Genomic DNA, 20,119 nt, shown 5'->3' on the forward strand with positions numbered 1-20,119 from the left:
GTGAGCAGATAGATAGGCTCAGGATTTGCACCCCAGCCACATATTTACCCGATAATGAAACATGGACAGAAAAAGAAAGCCAGAGAGAAGCTGAAGGAGGCTGACAGGAATGAAGTGATTTGAGCGGACGGCTGACAGGTGTGAATAACCCCAGTGGAGATTGTTGGGGAGCAGTGAGCCGCTTTTGTGGGGATGAAAGAAGGACCCTGGTGTCCGAGGCGGCGTTCGGTGATGGATTTGTTGTTAAATGAAGATTGACATCTCACTGATACTGTCTCTCTGGGCATGAAGCATGTGACGTAGCCAGATCCACGCTGTGCTGTGTGGTCACACCAATGTCACGCCATCAGCACACATTCCTCTGTGTGGAAATAAACACACAGTTTTCCTGACCTTTCCTGATTCTGATGTGTTACTGGGCGTTAACTGGCCTCAGATGTTTTAAGTGGGGAGCAGGGTGACAGACGGAGGATGTTAGCACAGAACAGGGAACCACGACCGTGACAGCCAGTCATTGTACTTGGACGACTGATGGTATCATGCTGTCATTGTGTCAGTGTTGGGGACAGACCCGCAACAGATGCTGAACAGATAATAGAAGCATTATCTGTGGATATTCACTCCGCGGCACAAATTCGCATGTGAATATGAACAAAAAACGCCTCAAAGAAAGCATCCCAGGTGAGCAGAAAGTTATTAAGATCCAATTTTATCTGTGGAAAAGATTTTGTCAGTGTGTGTGTTGAGACAAAGAAGTGAGATTGACATTTTGTGCTATGAAACAAGACAGCATTTCCTTTGAGCAGGAATCTCTGTGTAAGTGAACGTATGAGAGAATAAACTGAGGCAGACATATTTCTTATTGGACTTGTAAGTTGCTGCTGCCACTGTAATGTAATAGATTCTGCACCTGCAGTTTTTATCTGACACCATTTCTGCAGAATAGAGGATTCATTATGGGATTCTCACTTAGTGGGCAAGTGAGAATATTGGACAGTGCATAAAAATAATACCTCTGTCAGCTGGTTTTGTTATCATAAAAAACTTGTTGCACCATCTGAACCTCAAAGTCTAATGCAAATGTTTTGTAACTCTGTTACTGCCAGTGCTACAACGACTACAGCTTTGTTCCAGATTGAAGTATCTCAACAACCATATGATAGATTACAAATTAAATGTTTCCAGACATATGTGGTTACCTGAAGATGAACCGTAATGACTTTGGTGTTCCCATGTCTTTTCAAAAATCAGTGAACATTTGCTACTTTAAATAAAATGTTTAAAGCAATGATTGCCTTGAAATCAGATATTTATCTCTTTCTTAGGATGAATTGGACTAATGTCATGATCTCCTAACTAGGGACCATGAAGTCACTCAACCGATATGTTTCGATTTTATTTTTGTTTTTTATAGGGCCGATACCGATTCTTAGTAATCAAGAATAGCCAGTGACTGATATTTTTTTGAGCCGATTTACATTATATGTGATGTTTTAAATGCATACGATAGCAGAAAACCTGTCATTCAGTACTTGGCTTTGTTATTGATAAGGCTGGCTATAAATGAATATGGAAAATTGAAATAGGAGTGGTTAAATTAGGATGCTGTCCTCTGTTAATGTGAGATCGACTCAGATTGATCAGTTTGTCTCCTGCAGTTACGTCTGCTGTTCTTCTTTTCTCTCTTAATATTTCACTGTTCTGTCACTTTTATTGCCCACTAAGGTCCAGATCTTAAAATATTAATGATTAATTATTGTTTTCCAGACTGTTTCAGGGTAGTCTGTAGCTGCCTTCTAACTTAGCCGTTTTCCATTAGCATACCATTAGCCATTGTGAGAGTCACTGATTTCCTAGTTTGTGTTTCTTGTTCAGTTCCTACAGTCTCTGATTAAGACCAGAGTGACTACAGAGAGAGAGGAGGCTGCATCAGATCTGAAGTGGTGCATTTAATTAATCAATTATTGGCCAATAATAACACAGATAATGATAATTGGAAAAATGCCAAATATCGACTGTGAGAATCAACCAGGCTGATAATTGGTCCATCACTAGTCCTGACTTGTCATCTAATACGGAGATGTGAACATAGGACGATGCCTGCTGAAAATAATTGTCATTGTGAGCATGTTCCCATACTGACGGTGGCACTGCTGATGTTCTAGCTGTGTTGCACTGTAACCTTGACCCTGCTGGTCTTCTGAGGCCTCTCTGTGTGGAATTTTCATGTTCTCCTGGTGCCTGCATGTGTGTCTCTGGGGTCCATGCACAATATGAATGTTAGGTTATTTTCAAATACTTTGCTTATTTGGCTGAAGGTATGATTGCTCCAGCCCCACTAAAACCCTCTACAAGATAAAGCAGGAACAGCTAATGGACGGATGAGAGCACTACTGTGCCTAAGTAGAGTCCAGAAGTGCTGCTTACATGGTTGTACACTCTAGTTTTATTTCAATGTGAAGTGATGTTTTCGTCAAATCTCCAGACAGCTCTTATCAGTGAGAGTGACTAAAGGGATTCCAGCAAAATATAATCCAGCGCTGGAAAATGGCTTTATATGTCTCTGTGTGTAGCTACAGTTTTGTGTTCAGATTTCCATTTTCTTCTGTGTGTCTTATCTGCTTAATGCACCAGTTTATTGTCTTGTCTGATTAAGTAACCAGCAAACATAGAGTGGATTTTGCTCGCTAATGTAATTTTCCCACTCATAAACAAGTCTGTGAAATTGCTTTTTCTGCATGTTTTGCCAATTATATTACAGTGGCTTTATCAGACCATGTGGGATTATAAACTTCTGAATACTTATGGTGCATAAAAAGTATGAAAAAGTGAGTGTGGTAATTTTACGATCGCACATACTGCAGTATGACATTACTTCAGTAATTGTACAATTACAGTACATATCAAGCACTAAATTTGTCAAGTGATTTAGGTGCATACCTGGTTTTCTACTAAAATATGCTCAACATTTTGCCACAAATTTAAATTTGACTCAACACTTAGTTGCAAAAATGACTTTTTTAAGGTTGACAGTGGTTTTTACTGTCAGAACTTAGTGATTAACTGTAGGCAGGGTTGCTCCCAAATAGAAGAATTTTTGGAAAGAGGTTTTAATTAGTACCAGTGCAGCATTTCTTTATCAAATGGTCAAAAATAACAGGAAAATGCACAGACTTCAGTTAAATAGGTTGACAGAGTCTCGTTGCCTTTACTGTAAGTGGATCGATCATGCTACCTGTCATGTGCATTCAACCCCCAAAGGCTTATTCTGAGCCAGGAAAAACCCCATTTATATTAATCATTAGTTATGTAAGACCAGTAACACTTCAGCATCGAATGTTTCCTATTATGTGATATTGAAAAACATATGTAGTGCAGAAATGATTAAATGAACTGAATTTATTTTTTATGATTCTACAAAAACCATAAACCTACAGAATCTATCGATCTACGAGTGGATATTTGGCGAGATACTCTGGTCAGGGACGTCATGAATCCTCTGAGCAGCTTTTGTTTATCGTCGAGACTCAGAGGCTCATCGCACCACTTTGCTTTCAGCAGAGTGTCATCACTGTTTGATTTCAGCGTGTCTGAAATCAAACACATTTCAGCTTGTCTGAGACACTGTTGTATCTGAATGTTTGAGAATGTTGCTTCCAGAGGTCAAGAGCTTTTGAAGATTACCATAACGTTACCAAGCAGTCGAGATCTAATGCAGATTCTCCGTAGAAATCGTAGCTCTCAGATCTGCCTAATCACCAGATGCCTGCTCTCTAATGCATAATGCATCAGGCTGTTATTACAGGTCTGCTGGGAAAACACAGCAGTGATTTACATTAATATTTCATCAAACTGCTGTGACATCAAAGTCTTAATGGAGGAGACCCTGCGCAAGCGTGTGTGTGTGTGTGTGTGCGTGCGTGCGTGCGTGCGTGCGTGTGTGTGTGCGTGTGTGTGTTATCTTTAATGAAGTGGACCCTGGTGGCCAGTGCTTGGCCTGTATGTGGGTGTCAGGTGGAGCAGTGATAATAATGTGTTAACTTAGTTTAAAATGAGAACAAGGAGCGACAATAAAAACAGGCTCATGAATAAAGCTTTAACTAAAAAGGCAGTTGGCTTATTGAATTATACAGGCTGAAGGCTTTCACAGCCAAAGAGACCTCATGTATATCAGAATAAAAGTGAGCTCAGGCCCTAGAAGGAGTTTTCTACCAATATTACATTCCTGGTTTTGTGGTTGTCTTTCCAATATAGCATTTATTGGCAATGATCCCAATTATTTGAGCATTAGCAAAGACGTTCACAGGCAGGAAACGTTTTTAAAAAATCTACTGGTCTGTCAAAAAAGGTGGTAATATGACAGCAGAAGTACATTTTTAATGATCTTTGTCATAAATATTATCAAAAAAGATATACATAACATTTGCATATGCTTCAAAACTAGATTAAACTGGAATTTAAAAACATCAGGAATGTTCAAACATGCACTAGTAACACTTTTCTCTCTTTCTATTTTATAGATTTATTTTCAAGCACACTAGAATGTAATATACATCTATGGCAGGCTGATATTTGTTGACAAAATTAACTCCCCAGTGTGTGAGTGAAAGTTGAATAGACTTTCAAGTTTAAAATAAAATGGATCAAAAGAATAATTCAACATTTAGACACTTGTGAATAAGCATTTTTCCTAACAAACCAATATAATTACCAGCTGTGACTCAGTGTTCAGCACTAACTGACTCGTATTTTATATGATGTGACAAACCACTATGCAGCTGACTCTTAAGGTTTCTGACATTTTCAGTGTTTTTGACACAAGTTTGCCGTGTTTCCTCAGATGACAGTGCGTCAGCGGCGAGCAGTATGGAGGTGACCGACCGCATCGCCTCCCTGGAGCAGCGGGTCCAGATGCAGGAGGACGAGATCCAGCTGCTCAAATCTGCTCTGGCCGACGTGGTTCGTAGACTGAACCTGTCTGAGGAGCAGCAGGCCATGGGGTCACGCAGAGGACCCACCAAAGGTAACACACCTCATTTTTATAAGCACTTCAGTCACTTCTTCTGCATTATCAAGCAACAGGGTCGACAGGTTTTCTGCTCTAACACTCATTTTCAATCCAACACACACGCTGAGGAATCCTGCGTCTGCTTTTCCACTTTGATCTCTGATAATGTCTCCCGCAAATCCCGCTTCTTGCCTCCGTCTGACTAGCTGTCGATCTCTTCTCCCTCGTGTTCTCCCGTCTCCTGAACTGTGTTGTGTTGTTAAACGTGCATAGACCCTGCTATGATGAGAAAATCCCCCTCAGCAGACAGCAATGTTGGCAAGCCAGGTAGGCTGACTGTGTAGTCTGTCTGCACTAACCAGGCTTGGTGTGTACATGTGCACATGTCAGTCACTGCCTGCCCTGCTTGTATTTTGTTGTATGTACTGTAGTATTTCACCTGAACATGCACAGTTACTTCTGCACACTGCACTGGGATCTGTAGTGTGAAGACGTGGATGAAGAAGGATTTATTATTAAGGAGGGGAATCCGTGTCAGTGCAAAAACAATTAGGGGTTTGTGTGTTAAGAGTCAGACTATCTGTTTCATCCTATTTCCAGTCTTTGTGCTGAGATAAACTAATTTTGCTGTTGGCTGTGGCCTTGTTCTGAACTGAAAGACATGAGACTGGTATTGATATTCTTATCTAACTCTCTGTATGAAAGTGAATAAGCATACGTTCGAGCTTGTTCCCTTAAGAGTTAAATCAACGCCTCGCTCAGTTTATTCTCAATAGTCCAAAATGAAATTCAGCTACAAAACAGGTTTCCTTACAAGTAAAAGACACAATTCTTGTAAAACTGCTCGCTGTGTTGTTCTATTTGCGCTGATATCACAGCTGAATGCATCTGACAGTAACATCATTGTAAGGATTTGTGGAAGCCTCAACAAGTTTTCAAGAAGCATAGCAAGAAAGCAGCAGGAATCAAACATTGATTAATGGCAGGTTTTTCCATTTTTGGTTGTCTTTTTACGTTTGTAATAATACTGCATGTGTTCAGCTTGTCTCAGGTTTTCACTCTAGAGGCCGATGAAGCCTGCATGTAAAAAATCTACTTCACTTCATGTGTTCTGTGTCCCGAAAATGCGCATCTGAGTGATGAAGCTGAAGCACATTAGGATTCTGAGCTGCTGCCAGTTTCAGTGTCAGGAGTGACGGTGGACGGATGGAGTTTCAGTCTGATTCGGGAGCTGCAGGATGACTCCGACTCCGTGCTGCTCTCTCTTTTTGTTCTTCCACTTTTTGGCTGCAGGGAACCAGCAGCCTGCTTCCCTCCGCTGAAGCACAATCATCTGCTTCAGAAAAGCCGAACCCAGCAGACTGCCTATGTACAATCATGGACACACACGCAGAAATGCACACATTCATCTTCTTTAGCATGCTAACGAAATTACCAACCTCAGTTTGCCCCTGCTGTGTAATTACTACATGAAAGATAACAGAGGAAGTGTGTGCACAAGGCCTGAGTGTGCATGCATGTGTGCCTGATTGAATGTGTGTCTCTGCTGGATGAAACGGTGTCTATTAAATATTTATCACTGCAGATAAAGCCGCAGCTTGGATTTGTTATTCTGTTCTTGCCTGACTGGCATGTGTGCTGTGTGCGTGTGTGGATGTGTGTGTGTGTGTGTGTGTGTGTGTGTGTGTGTGTGTGTGTGTGTGTGTGTGTGTGTGTGTGTGTGTGTGTGTGTGTGTTTGTGTGCATGCACGTTTTGTGTTGTCACTTCGTCTTTTACATATGATTTGTAAACATATAGCATCTGAATGAAAAATTTCTTTAATAACAGCAAGATTAGTAAGTAAATTGAGAAAAAAACACAAATTAGGGTCATTCAGACTTGCTAATCCTTATGATATATTACACTGTGCACTTATTTAACAACTCTCACTGAAATAATATTTCGTGGTGTTTAAGGCTGCAACAATAAATGATACTTTACAATAATTTACTGGCAAATACAAGGCTTATGGGCACATTCAAGCAGATTGGACATTTTGATATGTTTGGAAGGGCACATTTACTCTCACAGAAAGTGGCAAGAACAGCTGTTTAGATGAAAGTAAGCCAATAAGAACAAGTAATAAGTAAGAAAATGTTTGCTTCTTATGTGGCTGTTGTGATAATTATTGTGAAAAAATTAACTTTTTTTGAAAAGTTACAGTTTTCAGTGCAACATTGTGATTTATTTACTTACCTACCGATTTATTTAACTTTAGACCTGTACAACATAGATAGATAGATAGATAGATAGATAGATAGATAGATAGATAGATAGATAGATAGATAGATAGATAGATAGATAGATAGATAGATAGATAGATAGATAGATAGATAGATAGTTTATTAATCCCGAGGGAAATAAAGTTGGACTATCTTTACATCACTCAATTGTAAATATCACCATACCTACACATCACATACCTCACAGTGTATAATAAGCATAATAAATCTCTACTAATGTCCATTAAACTGCTACCTCAAAATACACAGAGGAAGATTACCCACTCCCTGGACATTACAGTGCTTTGTTCCCATTGTAGGAGTTATCAGGAATATATTATAACGTATAATTCAGCCTGTCTGGTTCTAATTTTCCCAAACATGTCCTGTCGTTTTGTCGTTTTTCTTCCAGCCAGGCCAATGATTGCCACCCTGCCGTTACGGCCCACAGTAAACAACGGGACCATCCTACCAAAGAAAGGCGGCGGCACTCTGCCCTCCCCATCTGGATCTGGATCCAGGAAGGACACCAGCACATCAGCCAACAAGAGGTGATGAAAATGAATCTAACCCCAGCAGATATAATAATCATCTGTTGTCTTCTGTTTTCTTTTCCCTGTTGTTTTAAACTGATTTTAAGGAGGGAACTGACATTTTTAGGGCACTTCTTGTTGTGCTCGCCACCGAATTCAACAGATTTTATCGTGTCATTAACACTGTTTGAAAGGCACAGATCACATTTACAGCCACTTTGTAAGGTCATGTATTTATAGTCCTTCTCTCTACACATTTTATTTGTCTCAAAACATGTTTTCGCTCCTGTTTGTCTCATATCAGATCATTTTCCAGTCATAAAATGTCACATTTCTGGCTTTTTATCAGCCAGAACCATTGACATTTAACACAGCTAATAAACAGAGACGCAGCATTGTCATCACTGACTCTGTTTCTCTGATGAGTCTTTGTTTATATTTGCATGTGGAGACCAGGTTATCAATCTTGTCTTCTGGAGGAACAATAGCCTTTTCCCATTTTCTGGATGTGACATTATCATAATCAGATGAAGCTCTGCAGACAGCAGGGTCCCGCTCCAGTCCAAGCTCCCCCGTGGCGTTGTTTCATTATTTTCAATGTGTGTGCTTTTACTTGTGCTTTAATGATGTTTTCCTGTATTGAGAAGTGATGCTTTTAAAAAGCCCAATGACTCACCTTGAGGCTTGCTAGTGAAACATGAAGCAGAGCCTGTATGAAGATGCTTAAACAAACCCCTCCAGACTGAAAAAGCAAGAGTGAGATTTTATTTCCTTATAGTGTCTCTCAATCAATTTAGGTTTCAGAAAGATTTTTTTCTGCTTCTTCTACAACTTGTACTTCTCTCATACATCTCTTTCATGACAGAGATGTATGCCAAGATTTTAGAAGCACTGCAATCATTAATCCAAGCCTCCTCTGCAAACATTTTCAGAAAGTATGATGCCGCAAAGGTCACTGATTCTTTTATGAGAATTTTACATTTCATCATAATTCAAATATATTATTACAAGGTGTGATGAAAAGGGTCAGAATCTGTTATGAAAACCAAAAGTGTACCTGATTTAAATTTGGCCGCCTTAGCTGTCTTTTGAAGTACTATCCTTGTGCAATGATACACCGCTCCCAGTGCTCCTGGGAACATTTCCTGGGAGTCTCCTTCTGAACCATCTCTGACACACACTAGATATCCTCCCCTTTGTTAAAAGACCAACTCTTCTTCTTGAATTTCATTTTGGGGAAGAGAAAGAAATTGCAGTGACCCAAATCTGGCAAGTAAGGCAGGTGGAGAGGGGTGGTTGTATTGGTGCAGGTGAAAAACTTGCAGTGTTTCACCTGTTAGCGAGTGTGTTTTCACAGTGGAGCAGCCATTTGTCACCATGCCACTGTTCAGGTTGTTTTTGTCAAATATTCTTCTGTAGATGCCTCTGAGATTTCAGTTGAACTTAACACTGAAAGTCTGATATAGAGAGAAAGGTGAAAAAAAATGTGACATGCCTTTTTTGGTCTTGGAGACTGTGGGCTCTTCTGCTGCAAAGAATAACTGTTCTATCTTTGGGCTGTAGCTGTAGACACAAACCCTTGTCACCAGTGATGATCTTTGATTTAAAAGTTGGACCATCCTATTGATGGAGATCCTCACAGACTTCAACAAGAAAAGCACCCAGAGAGCGCAGTACTCCTCCAAGGCTGCTCAGTCGTATGATTTCCAATGGATAAGTCCTGATAAGTTCGCAGTGGTCGATTTGTAGTAGGATTGCAATCATATGATCATCAGCAGGCAGCTGGTGTAGTGTTCACTTGTTGTCATAGTTACAGTGACTCCATGCCGCTATCTCGCAATGATACAGAAATCTTTAACAAATCCGTGGATCCAGGTTATACGCCGCATCACTGCCAAAATCTAATGACCTGGTCCCTGTGTCATTTCTGACCTTCCCTGAAGTTAGTTTAAACACAAGACACTTGTGCTCAAAACTAACTTCAGGGAAGGTCAGAAATGGCCCAGAAATCAGAAATGACCTTCCTTGAAAATTTCATCCAAATCCGTTAGTCTGTTTTTGAGTAATGTTGCGAACAGACAGACAGACAGACAGACAGACAGACAGACAGACAAACAAACGTATGCCGATTGTCACATAACTTTGCCGAGGCTCCCCCTCCTTGGGGGAGTAATGATGTTGCTTCTGCACGTCCATGGTGAAATCATAAATGTGTACCTTCAAGTGGTCACAAAAATGTGTGCACACAGGTGCCGACATCATGTGGAGTTGACTTACGCAAGTTACTGCTTGCACTAGTAACTGAATCTGAACCTCGTATGTTGCATTATATGATTAGTGTAGTATAATATATTATCAGTATAATACAATAATAGGGATAATAATCAGTGTTTCTAAAGCCAGATGTTGTTGGACCTAAATGCCGCAAATAAATGATATATTTTGCTGCCATTCTTTTTTTTTTCAAAGTTATTTTTTGCCTTTATTGTAGTGCACAGTGAAGAGAGAGACAGGAAACATGGGGAGAAGAGTGGGGGAAAGACATGCAGTAAATGGCAATGGGTCAGACTCGAACCCATGACCGCTGCATCAGGACTATAGCCCTTGTTTGTTTGTGGGTCACCGGCTCAACCTGTTAAGCTACAAGGGCACTCGTCTTTTGCTGCCATTCTTAATAAAGATTTGGATTTTGACTTGCAGTGAATGCTTACAATTTTAGGGACACCAGACAATAAATCCCAGCTGTCTAATTATCTGTTAAATCCAGTGTTCCTCCAAATAACCTACTTATTTCTATGCAAAATACAGTAAATTTAATATTTAGAAGGTGTTGGGCAGATTCATCAAGTAGCAGTAGAAGTGACAGCTCAGCGTTTATCCTCATGTACTGTGTTGTGTCTTTCCCATCTTTCCTGTCTTGCATGTCGACTCTCTTGCATTGTCTCCATCTAACAACATGTTAAACTGTGGTGTTGTATCCTGTTTATGTCTTGTCCACCTACAATGTGATGTCCTGCCAATCTGCCCAGTTTGTCTTCTCTGTCTCGTTCTACCAGAATTCTCTATCTGCCCCTAAGGTGAGCGCAGCACCAAATTCCTGGTCACTATCTAACGTCATCGCTACATCTAACGCATGCCAAACTTCCTCTTCACTAATTAAATCAGTGGCAAAATTGTATGAAATGCGACTGTTTTATTTAATTTTCTTTCACACTTACTTTCATCAGTCATATTCACTGTTTGTTTAAACTTTTGGAGCAGCATTTGTGTTGTTGGCTGTCTGCGTGTGGGATTAGTCGAAAAATACAGCTTGGTCACAATCCCATCAGTGCTGGCACACACACACACACAACAGAATTCAATGCCCTGTGGCCCAATTACTATGATTCCTCCTGGGATAGCACAGCAAACAGTCGCTTCTCTCTCTCCCTCGCTGTTCTTTACCAAACAAACACACACCGGCTCTCCAGAAGGGATAACAGCCACCGGCCAGTTTTAGGATTTGAATAGACTTTTCTCCCGTGGGGTGGATTAGGTGACTCGGCCTACTGGCCATTGGATTGCTGATGGAGCCTTTTTATTGTTGTGAATAGGCAGGCTGTCTGCAGCACCGATATGCAGATCTGCACAGGTCCAGTTTTATTGCCACAGTGGAGTAAACAGAGTAAAAAGGAAACAATAGGCTTTTTGATTAGTTTAAATTCTCTGAAAGTCCATCCATCCATCCATTATCTATACACCGCTTAATCCTCACTAGGGTCGCGGGGGGGGGCTGGAGCCTATCCCAGCTGACTCGGGCGAAGGCAGGGGACACCCTAGACAGGTCACCAGTCTGTCGCAGGGCTACATATATAGACAAACAAGCACTCACACATTCACACCTACGGGCAATTTAGAATGATCAATTAACCTCAGCATATTTTTGGACTGTGGGAGGAAGCCGGAGTACCCGGAGAAAACCCACGCATGCACAGGGAGAACATGCAAACTCCATGCAGAAAGATCCCGGGAAAGCCGGGACGCGAACCAGGGACCTTCTTGCTGCAAGGCGAAAGTGCTAACCACTACGCCACTGTGCAGCCCCTCTCTGAAAGTCAATTTTTTTTAACTTTTCCAGAAAAAATGAGGCAATCTGTTGCATTTTTAGATGAAAAAGATGGTGGTGTTGCTTTGGAATGACGCTATACGACACAGTTTAGTACAGGTGATAATATAATGGAGCGGATACCTTTATCTTGTTGTCTGGATGACTCCTGCTGTTTTCATGTTTAATAATTCTCTCAGAAAGATACTTCAGGTCCTGAATAGGCTGTAATTGAGCAGGTCCCATCCTCTCTATATCATAAACACAGGAATCAGCCATTTTCTCCTGGAATACTACTCTGATTGTTTTTAAATTTCCATAAAAGGTCGGATTTGAGTCATTTAAGATCAAATTTTTCATCAAATCGTATATTTGTGCTGTAGAAGATGTTTGACCTGTTTTCATGGAGACCACAGTTCTGTGAGCAACAACAGCGGTTCTTAGAAAGTAGCCAATCTAATTCCAGTGGCCCCACAGGCACTCAGCTCCACCTGGCAACAAATTTGTGCAATCCTATTTAGTTGCCAAAGACTTAAGACATGTGTAATGTTGTTTTCAAACACTCATGACTCTTGACCCTGTGAGAGCAGGTCTGTCCTCGATGAAGCAGCCTCTCGAGCTAAAAGCAACTAAAAGCACCATTTTAAAACTATTCACCCACTTCAACTGCAGAATAATGAAGAATGGTATTTGTTATGTCATTAATTCAACCTGAATTCAGTTCTAAGTTACTCAGTGCCACTAAAACTGCTGCCAATGCAAGATTTTTCTTTTTTTGCCTCATTCACCCCAAAGCTGCCTGTCATCTCTAGAGGGCAAAGCTGGGCTGAATCATGAATTAAATACATCTTCCTGGACGAAAACTTAACCAGAGGGCATTTTTCAGAAAAGCAGCAGCAGCATCAGGTAATTTTATGACCTATTTCTTGTGATTCTCTTCTCCCTACTCTCTCTCTCTCTCTGTCCACCTTCCTTTTCTGCACAGCACTGTGAGGAGAGCGAACTCAAACGAACATGTGGGAACTCTCACCCGGAAAGACTCAGGCGACTCCAAGGGCAACCGAACTCGGGCAGGATCCACCGGCAGCAACTCCAGCGGCAAAAGAAGTGACAGGTAACACAGACCTCATGGTGAATCAGTTTTCCCCACATACTGTCTAAACAAGATAGGGTGCAGTTTGAGTTTTTATTTCATTCATGTAGTCTGATGGATCATAAAACACATAACTCTCCTAATGAGGCACTTTTAAGTAAAAACGTACAGTAGAGATGGTTTACCTGTAGCTGAGAGGCTGATTGACAGCTGTCTGTTTACTCATTTACTTTGCAGCAAACAGAGGGACCCAATGTTCAATGCAGGTAAGAATTTACGGCTGTGTAGGCTGATGTTATGAGTTCTCTTTGGTAAACCCAAGGTGCTCAGTGGTTCCCTGTGTCAGTCTCGGTTCAATGCATTTTTAAGAATCTAATAAAAGCAACAACGAAGATTTATTCAAAAAGGTAATGTCATCTATGATATGAGTCAGTGCCTTGAGCTGTTTTCTGTACCCAGAGAACCACTGAGGACTTCTCTATGTGATGTTCTGTCTGAAATATCAGTATTTGACGTTCATTCGTTTCATCACCTATTCACTCACAGCAGATCATCACATCACTACATCATTCAAATTTGCATTCCGCTTTTCTCTTTAACCAGCTCTTTCTGCATTGTTGCACAAACTGAATACTTTTTTCTTTAAATTCAGTTAAGTTAAAGGTCAATTGTAACATTTTTTAAGGAGTTGATAAACTTTGCCCCTGACCCTTCTGCTGAAGAAGTTGAGGATAAAAGTAAAATTCAGCTGCTCTCTGTGACATAGATAGAGTTCCCACTTCTGTATCTCTACAGAGAGACGGCAAGCTCAAAGTTTACATGACCCATTCAAAAGTCATTACTTCTTTAACTGTTAGAATAAGTCTGAAATACTGGAATTTCGTCGAGCTGTCTTTATCTGCAAACATAACCTTGTCCAGATTAGCTCATGAACTCTGAGGCAGATTCTAAAACTCTTTTCAGAAGTCTATGTGGTATTTATAAAGTAGGAGACCCACTGCACACTATACTATAGACTACACACACTAGAAGCCTTCCACAGAATTGCTAGTTTGTATTGCTGTGCACCAGACAAGTGAACCGAATCCTACACAGTTTATTCTTTGAATGAAAAGCAGGAAATGCATTGTAACAAGACAATGGGACCGAATATGAAATGAGACAAGTATTGATTAGAATTTCCATTTCCAGCGTGCTATTGATCTTTGTGTAAATTGAACTGCTTTTTTTCCATTTGGTTTACACACCTGGCTCTGAATTTCTTGGGTTAAGGATGCAGAACGAGACAAAGCTTAACCAGACTCCGCGGATAGCTGTGTGCATTTTGAAAAGCTCAGACGGTTCAGTGCAGCAACTGTGTATAAACATTTCAATGCAGTCAATATCTCCAGTAATTTATCACTTTTTACCATGTGACTGTTAATGATTTTTAAATATCTCAGAGTTAAAAAATGCCACATGGATAATTGTTAGTAGTGCACACCAATTACTGGACATTTGAATTCATTCTAGATCAATAATCTCTCTCAAGGCTGCACAGGCAGGACATAAACTACCACTGTGCGACAATTAACCAATACAAATGATAATTGCAGTGGTAATTTCTGCCAATTTTATGCTTGTACTGCAATACATGAAGAGATTACATGCCAAATGGTTGATCTACTTTTGCATTCTTTCATATTAAACGAAAAAAATAGATCTTTTTGTTTGTTTCTGGCTGAACAAGGAGAAGAAATGGCAGCTACAGGGGCAAAATGTAATCACATAAGAGCACACAGGAAATTAGCATTGATTCATTTAGAACACTGAGAGAAGTTACCTTTAGAGACAGAAGCTGCGCTCATGTTAGCAAAGGCCAGGATGTGAGGAAGCCATGCCACCCCTCACCTGGTGCTTGTGTGTCTCTCTGTGACCTTTACAAGGGATGCGACGTGTGACCCACTGCAAAGGTAGGCTGCCCCCTTCCCCTAATGCCCCCCGGCCTCCACAGCTCTCTGGACACTGCAGATGATTCGTTCAGACCTCTGAACACCTGTAACTTCCAGTTGCAGAGTAAAAACAAAGGATGAATTCAGCCATTATTGTTCTATTTTAATACATATTGCAGATTTTTCTGAGATTTTGCTGATGTAACTTTTGAGATTCCCGTGCATTGAGCAGAGAGCTGTCCAGACAGGGGCAGCAGTGGGTTGACAAAGTGTGTGTGAGAGCTACCTTCCCTGTAATTGTTCTGAGACTGAATTAATTAACACACAAACATGCACACAGCCCGGCTAACCTCCACTGAGTGCCGTGTCAGAGTGCGATTGCAGTGTTTGCAGTTCACTTGTTGTTCAACCGCAGATGAGGCGGCTGCTTCACCAGACTTGTGTCTGTTTGCTCACAGCCTCACTCGCGCTCATAGGCATTTAGTCCCTGTCACCATAGTAACAACACAAAGACTACTGACACTCGCTTCCTCGCAGTCGCTTTGAGTTTTTTCTGCGAACTCTTTAAATCCTCTGTTCTGAGATTCCTCCCTTCGGTTCAGAGCAAGTAGATTTGCTGCTGCTCTTATTATCTCCCTGCCCTCAAAATGAATATTTGCATTACAAACACATTCAGTCTCTTTTTCTGGGTAGTTCCTGTTTGATTTTTCAGCTTGTAGTTCTTTCTCACACCGTCTGAAGTGTCGTTTGCTTGTGTGTAGTCCTCCTCAGCGAGGTACTGACGAAGCTGCCAAGAATTTTAAAAGGCACAGAGTTTCATTTCTGCACCGTTATGCTGCTGTTTGCTTGATTTGTTACAGGAGGATTTAATCTTTAACGCAAACAACACTTAAGATAATTAGAACATTTTGTTGATAAAACCCACCAACCCCATTAATTATCTTGTGACCTCTTGCATGGATCCCAATCTTGAGACACTAATATTGGAAGAAAAGAGGAAACAAAAAACAAATTTTACTTAAATTAGTCCAAACACTACTTTTTAATCATATCCCACTGTTTAATGAATACAAACATACTGGTGCATTATATTAGGAATCAGTTCCCCTAGTTTCCTTTTTATAGTTTGTGTCTTTCTTTACTGAATGTGACACAAATAACAAAGTACATGTGTCTAACTTGTACCAACCTGCTCCACCCTCTACGTCTCTTGATCCTGCTTGTCCTTGTTTTGCCCTCTTGCATCCATCCGGCCCTGACAACCTCCGCTACCCCTCTCCATCATCGGCTCCTCTGCTCTTTTTTCCTCCCCCTACTACGTCGTAGTCACAGTACAGATTTACCTCAGCCGCTCCACCAAATCAACGGGGAGCAGCAGCAGCCCTGCGGCTTCGGCTGTAATGACCCGTTCAGCCACCAACCCCCAACGAACCTCAGACAGCAGCAGGGCCTTCGTGGCCAGAAAAGGCGGCGCTGCCAAGGTGTCGACGGTCAGAAAGACCCCGAGTTTTAACCTCCAGTTGAGGAAGTCGGGGAGTCTGTCTTCGTACTCTCCTCTTGATACACCCAGCTACCGCAGCCCCATTAAGTCTCCCAGCCAGTACTTCCAGATTTGTTACTAGATTATGATAATTAAAAAAAAGACGGGCATTATAGCAAGAAGAGCAGTCATTTCTTTATTAGATATAACTGTTTATTCCCATTATCAAGCTGTAATAATGTCCAAGGCAGTAAGTACAGAGCCAAAAACAAGGTCTGTACCATTGAAAACAGCACAGAGAGGTGTTTATCACTCCATATGTTCTGTCATACCAAAGATATGCAGAGAAATAACAGCATCATCTCATAAAAATAACAAAACAAGCCCAACTTCACCTATAAATCAATTAATTGAAACTAATAGTCTTCCCTTAATGACCATATTTTTTGGCATAAATGTTTTATTTTGTTTGTTCGGGTTCCCTTGATGTTTTCTGCATGGTTTATTTTTCGGTGTTAGCATGTTTGATATTGATGAGGATTTCTCATTATCCCCCATTTCTAAGCTTGGATCTGTTTTGGGTTTTTTTTCTTTTTAAGTTTTTTTTTATTTTATTTCAGTAACATTTCCATTGCTCTGCTTGTGTCTGCATTTCATGTTGGTTAATCTCTGGCGTGAGCTGAATATTTATGACTTGTGCAAAGTGTTTGCCGTTTATTTTGTGCTCTTTGTTGTCACCGAAATGTGTTTGAAATGACTAATAAAAGCCGGTTAAAAAGCTGTTTGTGTTTGTAAGTTCTGTCATTTTCTGTCATTAATTGAGTTTTCATCACAGTAAAATAAAAATCCCATCTCATCCTTCATCACATCATTGCATTATCCTGTAATCTTGTCATACATTCAATATTATCACCCTTGTCATTCAGTTAATTGGAATTATGTATTTATGTTTATATGTGCGCTTGTTGTATATTCAAAATTATGTTAAAAAAGTGACACCATAAGTCTGATATTTCCAACCATGATTCATATGTGTATTTGTGTTTATATACATTATCTCACTAACTATTTCTGTTGCCTTTTCTAGAGGAAGGTTATGTGAAAATGTATTTGAAGGGTCGTCCCATCACCATGTACATGCCCAAAGACCAGGTGGACAGCTACTGTCTGGAGGCCAGAGCCGAGCTGCCCAGCAACAAACTCAAACTGGACTGGGTGTATCCTTTTACCGCAACTTGTTTCCAAAAAGAGAATAAAACACATTGAGTAGAGATGGAGCTTAGCTTGAGTTTTTTTTTTCTCTCTGCAGTAATAAAAAGTGGTAATACAGCTCCACTTCTGCTTTGGAAAGTTTCAAAAAAGTAATCGCCTAGGGGAAAATAAATCCGGATTGTGATGTGTGAGATGTGAGAGTAAGAGTGGAAGCTACAAATGTGTCTTGTGCTTTCGCTACTTGTCAGAGTAGATCTGTTCAGATGTTCGTTTTCACCGTGTTGTGCTGGAGCCGAGCTCATCGCCCTGCAGCCTGCAGTCAGTAATAACCTGAACACAGCTGGCAGGCTCAGGCACAACCAGTCAGCAGCTCCTCTTGTGCCATTTTATTTTTGTTTAGTGCCTAGGTTTCTGTTTTTATTTCATTTGTTGATGAAGGAGTGAATGTAGACCGTTGTTCAGTGTGGCAGAAACCAAGAGATGAAAAGGCCTAAAGGGAAAAATAGAACGGAAAAAGCCTGAGAAATAGATATGTGGGCTGCACATTCTGTATATACTGAATCCATTATGAACTACATTACAGATATGCACGAGTCTGGGCAGTTTAATATGCATTTTAATGTCACTTTATTAAATAATGGCCAAAAATGAATATTTATCTCTGATGCAAAATGTTACACCAAACTGCTACAAGTGTAAATGAATAGATCCTGAAAGTCCATCTTTAGTTATTGATTTAATCCCTAAAAGCACATCTCTGTGTATAAAAGTTACACTTTTAGCTTGTTTTTTTCATGAAAATAATCCCTTTTTACTTTCAGATGATGGAGATTTAATCCATTGCTTCCTCTAGAATGCAGAGAACCAGAGTAGTTTTATACAGTAAAACACTGTGGCAGGTTGTATTATTGGAGTAATTCAGACATACATGGTCCAGAATAATGATACAGAGATCCTTCAATTTGACAGGATCGGTTCTCTATTTGTTACGAATGAAACCCAGGAAATCTGAATCCGTGTTTTTGAGACTGTCATCAGTACACCGGAGTTGGAAGGTGGAAATGCCCAGCCGTTCTCTTGACTGCTTATATCACAAATGATGTGTCCTAGCATATAAAAACATGAACATATTAACAAGGTAAACGACATGAATTTCACTGGAGGGGATTTTTTTTGGCCCTTAGAGTGACAACTTTTGCTTTATTCCTTGACCCTTTTAACGATCAGCTACGGTTATCGTGGTCGAGACTGTCGCTCCAACCTTTACTTGCTTCCCACTGGAGAGACGGTTTATTTCATCGCCTCCGTGGTCGTCCTGTTCAACGTGGACGAACAGCTGCAGAGACACTACACTGGACACACAGACGACATCAAATGGTAAAGACGCAAGCAGCCCAGATCTCATCTGTTGTCAACTCACGACATTTTCTATTCTTGCATTCTTATAAGTACACAAATGCATACAAATGTATTTTGACACCACGTCACTTCAGTAGAATAACAAATACATTAGAGGAAGTTATAGGGGGAATATGGGCTGAAGGATCGGGGGTAACAGTTAATTTAGATTTTTCTGTCTGATATTGCGATTGGATTTACAACATCATTTTATAAGGCCGGCTTCAGTTTAGTATTCACTGTGCGATAGATTAAAAACATTTGAAGGAGCGAAACCACGTGAGATACCATCATAAGTGTGACTGCAAAGATATGTAAAACCACTGACAAACCAGTTTAAACCCTGGGTCAGACATGCTGTATCCTAATATACAGCCTTTTCAATTTGCTAATTACCTTGTTTCAAAGTATGATTTTGATTTAAAAGAGTATTTGTGGGACAGTGTTCAGTTAAATGAGAGTAACCTTGAATCACCGCCATAGTTTTAATATTACACTCAAAGGTTAATAAAAATTCCATTTCCTAATCAACACTCTGGATGACAGACCAAAAGATGGATCGCAGACACATTTCTGCTGCTTTGAAGACAAAAGTGTTTGAACTTTACACATCCTACGAGTGTAGCTACACCGCCGTAGCCGACAGGGCAGGAATTTATCTTAATATGTTTCATTTCCCCTTCACACGTTGGCGCAGACGGCGTGTGGTATAGCTACAGTGAATATCGTATTCACAGCTTTAAAAAGCTCACTCACCCAAATCCAGGCTTTCATGTTCGGTGAGCGCGTTGCTCATCTTTATTCAAATGGTCCTTTTGATGTCAAAAAGGCTTTTAACTGTTTTCATGTCTGTGTTTCACGTCTGTCTCTTCGCCAGCTTGGCCGTCCACCCCGATAAAATCACCATAGCAACCGGGCAGGTGGCGGGAACCTCTTCAGATGGAAAAGTAAGTGAGGTCTCCTATTGATATTTTACCACTTTACCTTTCAGCGTCTGATTTGTTCTTAGGAAATAATGTTTACTGAACCGGTTCTCTCTCAGCTTTCACATATAAATTGACTGAGGGCCTCAGTTCCAGTTATGTCGCATCATACTGATGATTTATCTCTGCTGCTGT

General features: G+C 40.5%; 1 protein-coding gene across 6 annotated transcripts in view; it reads left to right on the forward strand.

The window, feature by feature from the left end:
• The window catches only part of eml1 (EMAP like 1), a 61,815-nt gene that overhangs the window by 33,744 nt on the left and 7,952 nt on the right, over positions 1 to 20,119 (forward strand). For 3 of the 6 annotated variants that reach the window (XM_035943209.2, XM_055006185.1, XM_023298962.3), the window contains exons 2-10: positions 4,841 to 5,023; positions 5,282 to 5,335; positions 7,683 to 7,821; positions 12,873 to 13,001; positions 13,218 to 13,246; positions 14,906 to 14,932; positions 17,479 to 17,608; positions 18,831 to 18,980; positions 19,879 to 19,948. In XM_035943209.2, the coding sequence (XP_035799102.2) occupies positions 4,841 to 5,023; positions 5,282 to 5,335; positions 7,683 to 7,821; positions 12,873 to 13,001; positions 13,218 to 13,246; positions 14,906 to 14,932; positions 17,479 to 17,608; positions 18,831 to 18,980; positions 19,879 to 19,948 (911 nt within the window). The remainder of the gene's footprint in view (positions 1 to 4,840; positions 5,024 to 5,281; positions 5,336 to 7,682; positions 7,822 to 12,872; positions 13,002 to 13,217; positions 13,247 to 14,905; positions 14,933 to 17,478; positions 17,609 to 18,830; positions 18,981 to 19,878; positions 19,949 to 20,119) is intronic. The other 3 variants (XM_035943208.2, XM_035943210.2, XM_023298966.3) reach the window with 3 other exon arrangements.

Source organism: Amphiprion ocellaris, chromosome 20 (assembly GCF_022539595.1).
Source record: "Amphiprion ocellaris isolate individual 3 ecotype Okinawa chromosome 20, ASM2253959v1, whole genome shotgun sequence".
NCBI lineage: Eukaryota > Metazoa > Chordata > Actinopteri > Pomacentridae > Amphiprion > Amphiprion ocellaris.